Source organism: Ceratotherium simum, chromosome 34, assembly GCF_057802395.1.
Source record: "Ceratotherium simum simum isolate JZ-2026a chromosome 34, ASM5780239v1, whole genome shotgun sequence".
In the NCBI taxonomy this organism is placed as follows: Eukaryota; Metazoa; Chordata; class Mammalia; order Perissodactyla; family Rhinocerotidae; genus Ceratotherium; species Ceratotherium simum.
In genome coordinates this window covers 22,440,478-22,449,199 of record NC_141933.1, presented here as the reverse complement: position 1 = coordinate 22,449,199, position 8,722 = coordinate 22,440,478, and the positions used below count along the sequence as shown (strand labels likewise).

Here is an 8,722-nt window from a genome sequence, read left to right as displayed (position 1 = left end):
TCACCAAGGTGGAATGTCTACCTCCTTGCCTCTCCCCCAGGCCTGGGCTCAGGGCCTCTCAGAATGGGTCCCCTCACAGGGGCTCCAGAGTCAGGTTAGGAGCCTGCCTGCTGCCAGAGTGGAAGAATCTAGAAGAGGCCGTCTAAGTCCCTTCCTGCTGTGCTCAGTATTCCCGCATTCGATCAAGTCCACTTCCAGCAGGTAATCTACATGCCCCAACCACCCGTCAGGCGGGAAGGAGGTGTAACGGAAACCATTTAAAATAAAGCTGTCTGCCCCCAAGTGCATTTATCCCACAAGAGTCTCCAAGGAAGTGCACAGAGCTATTGGAGATAAATGGTAGTTCTGATTTTCCCTCCAGCTGCCTTGCAGGATTCTCCACTTCCAGGCCCTGTCCCAGGGGAGGGGGCTTTCCCTGATAGTTTGCTAATGGGGCTGGTATGGCTGGTATGGGGGTGGGTGATAAGTGATAACTTGCCCAAATTGTTTTAGAAAGAAGCTGGGCGTAACAAGACATAAGTAAGTGTTTTTACTTTTTCCTCCCAAGATGGTAAGCCCTCTTACTCCCAGCTCCTCCCAGTCTAGCTTCCTTCCAGGGCCTCCCCTCTTACCTTTTCTTGGCCTCTGCCTTCTGAGTGCCCACCGATTCTCTCCCAGCCTGTGTCCCTCTCAGCCCCGGGAGGCCCACTCCGTTGGCCACGCAGAGGCTTCCTGTTGTGAAAGCCACTCCAAGTCCCCATGGAATGTTCTGGCTCTCTTCTTTTCCCAGAGGCAGGGGAATGGGGGAGGAAGGAGCAAAGGGCATAGCTGAGCAGCCCCCAGGGTCGGCCCCAGCCCCACGGCTGGCCACCCAGATTTGACCCACATTTGCAGCCCTATGTGGAACGTGCTAATGATTGCTTCACCAGGAAGCAAGGAAAAGAAAGATCCTCCGTCTGCACTGGGCCGTGAGTTTGGTCTCCCCAAAGTGGGGGTGGGAGGATGTGGTAAGGGGGGAGGTCTAGTCCATTCCCATCCCCCTCTCTTCCCCCCAGCTGCTCCCTAGCTTCCCTCTCCAAGGTTCAAAGGACAAGTTGAGTTCACCTCAGAGAGAAGACTCAGGAGACTGGCTAGCTGCCTGAACGGCTGCTATGTGATGATTTCTAGAATGATCTTTTGAAGACACTGATCCAGTCATGGCATCCTCTCTGCTTAACCCTCTAGTGGTTCCCCACTGCCCTTAGGGTTCAGTCCAAAGTCTTGATCATGACCCGTCAGCTGGGAGCCATCCAGCCGCAGCCCACCTCCTGGCCCCTCTCGTGTCCTCTGCACCGTGCTCCAGCCACACTGCCTCCTCGCTGTTCCTCAGGCTCACCAAGCCCTTTTCCTCCTCGGGACCTCCCAGCACCCCGTGCCCTCTGTCTGGGATGGTTTTTCCCAGGGTGGCCGAGCTCTTCTCACCTCTCAGGTGTCAGCTAAGATGCCACCTTCTCAGGGAGGTCTTTCCTAACCACCCTCTCTAAATAGCCACCTTCCAGGCACTGTTCATTGTTCCCCTTGATCTTTTCCTTCATGACACTTATCTCCGTGTGCAATTGTATAGTTATCGTATGTGTATGCGTGTACGTGTGTGTCTGTGTGTGATTGTTGTGTGTCCGGTCTTCCCCTTCTAGATTGTAATGCCCACAAGTGGAGACTTTTTACTACCACAGTGCAGTTCCTATCACACAGTAGGCACTTAATCAGTGTTTATTGAAGGGATGAATGAATGAATGACTTTAAGCGGCATCTGATAAATTGCAGTCCCAGCAATGCTGTATTGGTGGCAGCAAGCCTAGATTCTTCCACTTCTCCTGTCTCTGTCTCGGTTTCCTCATTGATCAGGATGACCCTGCACCTGACCTCTGGCTACATCTGGCCTTGACCCAGGAGAGCTGGAGGTCGCCCCTGAGGTGCTTGCTGGAGCTCTCCTCCACTTCAACTGGCTCTTGTCACTTGGATAATGTCCACTCCGTGCAGTCAGGTGCCCCCTAAATCCCCCGGGGAAGAGAGATGTTCCAGCTCCTTCCAGCTTGGCCGTTCCATGGTTCCAGGAAGCATTTTGAAGCCACTGCCTACACATCTGTTACCTTTCCAATAAAGACCCTTGGCCACTGGTTGTATGTTAGAGCCTGGACCTCAGAGTCAGAGCTGTACCAGATGCAAATCCCCCCCGACCTCTTACAGGCTGTGAGATCTTGACAAGTCACTTATCTGAGTCCGTGTCTTCTGTGCTTCACGCAGAGGAATGGTTTACCACACGCTGACTGCTCATCATCATTATTGTATTGTTACCTCTTAGATCAGGACAAAGCAGATGCTAGGAAGTGCTGGGGTTCCCTTCTTTCACCTGGAATTCCTGGGGCTACCCTGGGTGAGGGGATGTCTGTGACTTTTATTTCAGAGTCACCAACGCCTACACTGACAGGTGGCATGGACGCCTCTGCCTGGATGGGAGCCCCTTTTCCTTCTCAGCCCAGAGATCCTCAGGCACCTTCTGCCTCAACAGATCATCTCACCTGGCTCTCGAGGGAAAAGGGACTCCATAGAGGTTTTGTTTGTTTGGGGCTGGAAAAACAGGTTTCTCTTTGCTTGTCCCTCATTTGAATCCCTGGGTTTCTGAAACAGGGTTTCTGCCATCACCCACTTGCCAACAGGCTGCCCTGAATCACTAAGAAAGAGCATTGGGAAATTCGGATGGGAAGCCATGCTCCAGCCTGGGCTGTTTGAGAGAGGCCATACCCGGGCAAGGACGAGGCACCACAGGGCTCTGATCACACAGTGGCCACAGTGACCACGGCTATGTCAGCCCCAAGACTGGCTTCCTCCCACCTCCTCCCAGGTAGGCGCTTGCCTCCATCTCTGGTGTGGAAGATGCTGAGGTCCCCGCCAGGGACCATCTGTGCTGGCTCACCTGCAGGGGACGAAGGAGGAGAACACGGGGCAGTTCTCCAACACTGGCAGCAAGAAAATGCCCAACCCTCTAAATCCATCCGCAGCCACATCCCAGGGCTGTCTCCTTGCCAGGCGTCTGCCCTGGGGAGGGAAACAGAACAGATGCTAGGGTTCCAGGCTCCTGAAATGATGGTGCTTCCAATCGGCTCTAAAAAAAGAGCAACCTTGGATGGAAAATTACCACCGGCTCCGGTAGCAATTAAGCAAATGAGAAGAGGCTGACTCAGAGCCCCAGGTGACAATGCAGATTGTCTGCAGGAGTGGGTGGCTGTCAGGAGGGACTGTCAGAAGATGCCAGGGGGCATGGCCAGGCATGGGGCAGGGAGGGCAGGTACACCTCTGTGGCGTTAGTCTCTTTTACACGTGAGATTGGAAGTCAAAGATGTGTGTGAAAAGTACATTGTTGCCAGTCTGGATCACAGAATGACAAAATGTTAGAAGGGGGCCTCCGTGATCATTTGGTCCCAATTCATTTTATGGATGTGGAAACTGAGGCCCAGAGGCCGGTGACTTGCCCAGCTGGGTTTCAGGTTCTCCGCTCCCCCATGCAGTGCCCGGACTGGAGTCACGTTGATCTGCAGGAGCAGAGTTTGTTATTTAAGGCCGATCAGTGGAAAGTCCAGTATAAAGTGACTCATGAACTCTTCCTCCCTCTCCCGTTTCTCTGTTCTAGAAATCCACACTCTCGAAGATCAGTTTGGAGCTCTGGGGCACCCTCTTCCTAGTTATCTGTGAAACAGTCTACATAATATTTGGCTATGTGGATAAGACCCACTTCTCCTATTTTGTCATGAAAATAAAAATCCTGGCTGTCATTAAAATATAATAGACATATGACATAACATAAGGAATTATATGCACAGACTAGGAAAGTGAAAACATCTTATGGCTTTCTTTATGCATCATTTATCCTTTTTAAGAACCTTTGTTTTTAATTTCACGTGACCTGGCTAATTTCCTACTGACTTTAAAATTCAGGCCCTGCCCCTGGCTTAATGCCAGGGCCTCTTCCTCCTGAGGCCAGGGCTGCAGTGGCCACCAGGAGGACCTAAGGTGACAGGACCCCAGAAGTCACCTTGTCCCTGCCCACCATCTGGAGCACAGGGGTACCACTGGCTGCTGCACTGACTCTTCCAGTGGTGGGAGTATTTTTAGGGGGGATGTTAGAGAAAGAAGAGTCTCCAGTTTACACCTCATTTTTCTTCTCAAGAATGATGTCAAGGCCCCAAGAGGCCTTGCCCAATGCTTGCATCCCTAGTTGTATGAAGCCCCTTTGACTCAGTGCTCAAGTAAGGCCATCAAGGCATGTGCACACACGCACACAGGCACACGCACAGCACTGTGTGATCTTGCAATTCTACTCACTCCTCGGTAGATATCTCTGAGAAACTTGCACATGTACACAAGCAGACATGCACATTCAATGTTCACAGCAGCATTTCCTCTAATAGCAAACAAACAAAAGAAAACATCTAAATGTACACCAACAGGAGAATGGGATTGTGGTATATCCATACAATGGAATATTATACAGCAGCGAAAAATAAATGAACAACATAGATCCGCGTGGATAAGGCTCAAAACTTTCAGGTGGAGCCAAAATAGTGTGATACAATTTAAATAAAGTTTAAAACACACGGAAATACTCTATAGTGCTCAGAGTTTTCATATACAGGTAGTAAAGGGATAAAAGGATAAAATGCTTGGGGTCAGAGACCCCAAATTCAGGATGGTAGTCTCCTGATGGTGGTGGCTGGGGGACTTCAACTGTATTTGTCAAGTTTGGTAAAACTTGGCAGTGGTTCATGAGTGTTTACCATATTATCTGTTTTGCATTTTATATGTCTAAACTATTAAGTGAAAAGGCAAAAAGAGAACACCAGGCAGCTGACCCAGTTGGAAATTATTTATTTACCACTGAAAGGTTTTTGCTCCAAAGTGTGACACCAGACATATGACTAGAATGTCTCATGCGTCGTTTTGTGCTTCAGTTCATGATTGCAAACACACACACACTTAGCACTGACAACAGGGAACACAGGCAGAAGAAACAAATCACAAGGACTAGGTTTCTCTTTTAGGGGTCCTCACCTCGATTTGGCTTAGGCTGCAGCCACCTGCCACCCAGGACTCCTTTACATCCCAAAGGATTTGCCCCTGAAGAACTGATGTCCCATCTTGCTCTCTCTACATGGCATCGTTTGGAGTAATACGTCACTCAACCCACACCAAGAGTCGTATCTCCAATGGAAATGGACAGACGCGTGCAAGGTCTTGATCAATAGGCACTCAACAAAAAATACGGATTTGGTGCAAGAAGTGGGATCACAGATTAATGAGGGTGGACTCCCAGTTCTCCATGCCCATCACCAGGTCCATGAAAGAACCAGGTTACCTTGGTCACCAACCAGGTCACCAACAGCCCCGTCTGAGATGGCTTCTCCCTCTATTTTCACCTCACTTCCTGCCCCTCTTAGAAAACGCTCCCTGGCAAAGTACAAGGTGTTCCTTTAAAAAATGATCAGATGCATTCCCACAGACACAGTTACTCTAATTTGATAGTAAATTGCAAATGTATCTAGTACAAGGTAAGCTGATGCAAAGATTACAGAAGTTTTTTGATCTAGCAGTCTGATATCTCTGGATAATTTAAAATTCACCAAAATGGAGTTTTGGTGGAAAAGCACAGTGATTGTGTTCTCTTCTATCTTTAATTACATTTACGTGGAGGGCTATGAATTGTCATCAGGTGAACGGTAACACTCAATGTTGTGAATTTCTAGGGCAACTGTTGAGACATCTGATGTCTTTACCATTGAGAAATCAGGTAGGCCATAAAAACACCACGTGTGGTGTCTTTTTCTGCCCACTCCCCTATCCATCCTTCCTTCATTAATTCATTCAACAAATATTTATCGAGGACAAGGAGCCAGCTTTATTCTAGGCGGTTGGAATACACTGTGTGAACACGAAAGACACAAACCTCTGCAAATCCTAGCTCGTTTCTGCACCTGCCTGCTAAGTGAGGTGATGGATGACACCTAAGATGCTCTGTGGTGGCATGTGACTCCTATCAAGGGCAACCTTTAGTTTGGATTCTGGAAAACTAAACCTTGGAGATCCAAAGAAATGAATGCCTCGTGATGAATGACCATGGGGGCAATTGACATTTCTGGGATCAGAGGCCCCACCCAGCCCCCTCGAACATCCTTTGGTGTGACTGTAAGGCAGATGCATAGAGTTACAAGGAAGTAGAACCCATGTTTCCTGCTTTTAAGTCTAGAATCCAGACTTTTCTATATTGGAGTAGCAGACATTACCAAGAAGAGAATCCTGGTCAACTTACACACGGAACGTTTTCTTCTCTTTGAGCCATGCCAACCAAAAAAGGGAGACCAGAGAGGTGAGGAAGCTCTCAAAAACATGATCTAGGAAATCAGCAACAGATGCTTTTCCTAAAAAATACTTGGCAGGAGGAGGTCAACACCAGCGATCAAGATTTCCAATGACCTGAAAGACTTCCCCATTAAAGACGGATTAGATATGTTTTTCTGTTTTTTCAGAAGATGGTCTAATGCTTTTCTACTTCTGTACAGAAAAGGAAAATAATGACAAAAGGTGATCGAGTCCCCGCTCAGATTCTCAGGGAGAGGCCAAGAAGGACTTGACTTGTTGAAGGAATGAAGGGCAGTCCTTATTCACCTCGTCTAGGAATTCTCTTTCAGATCAGGGGGGCTGGGGTGACATCTGCATGCCCAGAGGTTGGATGTCAGTATTGAAGAGAATCCAGAATCCATGGTTCTGGAAATGCCTGGGATGGTTCTGGCACTTTCCAGGCGTTGTCAGCTGCCAACTGAACCTTAAAGATAATCTGCTGGTGGCCTCAGAGTGTTTTTAGCCAGGGAGCGCCTACAGCTTATGAGCACTATTTCATCTATCATATTGTACACACACATGACATTCATCCTACTGTACACACGGCCGACAACAGAACCCAGGAATCCTGGTTCACAGGCAAATGTCATATTCACTCAGCAAGGCTCATCATTCGATTAGTGATGTGGACAGCTCTTTGTTATAATAAGGTAGGAATTTGAAACCTAGCTGCTGGTTATTTACTAATTAAGTGATAGGCCCTGAAAACTAAGGGAGGGAGACCCATTTGCAAAAGACTTCGTTTCCTATTTAAAATTATTTTCCTTCTCCACCTCCACAGAGCCAGATGTAACAGAGTAACTTAATATGTGCCCCACACTGAATTCCTCCTAAAGTGGCTGGAATGCTGAGAAGGGATGGGTCTGTCTCAGAGGGGTCACTTGGTGATGCTGGTGGACGTGACAACCAGTGCCAGATGCCTAATAGGGGATCCCACCTGTACCTTGTCAGGGAAGGTCTCCCCAAATGTAATATAAACTGATTTTGAGCTAAAACAAGAAAGTTATTCAATAAAAAGCACAAAATTCAGTCCAAGAGCAGGATCGGAGAAGCACAAATGAAAATATTAAGTAAAATAATAATGAAATAAAAACCAGAGGCTCCCAAATTTCACACTGATGGCTGAGGTGTCTGGCATTGGAACAGCTACCCCAGGGTGTCGGGGCCCTCACAAGGACTGTGAAAACCTGTCTGGAATGTTGTAAAAGAGATTTCTCCAAGTGCAATGCCCCAACCTCTGCATCAAAACGACTCAGGGCTTGTTAAAAACACAGGCTCCCGGGTTTTGGCCGGGAATACTGATTTGCAACGTCGACAGGCGGGCCTGGGAATCTGCTGGTGATTCTTCACACGCTAAGGTCTGAGACCTGCTGGGTTACTGCCTCGGGTGGGTAGCATTTAATGCTGGCTACGATTTCATGCCACCCTGCCAATCTCTAATTCTGTGGGTTGATCCGGGATGCTTTTATTTCTTCCATCATTTTTGAAATGCTTATTTTTAAAAAGCCACCTTCTTTGCACCCATTATACCACAAATTAAGCTTTCTCTGCATCTGGCCTGACCCCACCTGCAATTCTGCACACAGGCTGGACTTGACGAGTGTCTCTTCAGTAACGCAGATGAGCACGACGCGTGCCTCGGTGTGACCCGCAGGTCCTGTTTCCGCACGCTGCCCCTCCCCACTTCTGTTCTAGAAACGAGAGTGTGCTGAGAGAGGAGTAGGGTCCTGGCCTTTGCACACGCGTCTGTCTTCTGGGTGTCAGAACGAGGACGGGGCACACAGAGGAGGTGGCAGGATGGCTGGGGCTGGAGGGGCGGGGCTGTGGGCGAGGAGGGAGGCGACCCCGGTGGCCGGCTACGGGCGTAGCTGGTGCCACATGGCGATCTGCCGGCGCGGGTTTTTGAGCATCTCCTCCCAGTGGCTGCGCTCGGAGCCCGAGGCGTGCAGGCCCAGGCTGCAGTGGCCGAGGGCGCAGCTCCGCCCCTCCGCGCTCTGGCCCAGCACCTCCAGCTCCACGCTGGACGCCCGCAGCAGGTCATCCGGCAGCTCGAACATGATCATCTCGTTCCACACGGGGTTGATCTTGTGCTTGGCTCGTTTCGTTTGCTTTTTCTTCAGCTTCTGAGCCTGATGCTTTAAGGTCACCTTGACAGAGACATCTGGGGAAGGAGAGAGAGGAAAGAGAGACAGAGAGAAGGGCCAGGAGTGAGCTTCTGGGGTGTGGTGGGGCCCCAGATGATGCTTCCTCTTGGGGATGGACAGACAGGGTCTCTGACAAAGATCTGTATCTAGGCTCCCTCTCTACCTCCCCC

The 8,722-nt window shown here is 49.4% G+C and overlaps 1 protein-coding gene across 1 annotated transcript in view; it reads right to left on the bottom strand.

Annotated features, from left to right (window-relative positions):
* Window positions 1-4,864: 4,864 nt before the first annotated feature.
* Window positions 4,865-8,722, bottom strand: part of SYT13 (synaptotagmin 13) — a 43,531-nt gene continuing 39,673 nt past the window's right edge. Inside the window, exon 6 of the mRNA XM_004436894.3 lies at window positions 4,865-8,569. Within this exon, the coding sequence (XP_004436951.1) occupies window positions 8,265-8,569 (305 nt within the window). The 3' untranslated portion in view covers window positions 4,865-8,264. The remainder of the gene's footprint in view (window positions 8,570-8,722) is intronic.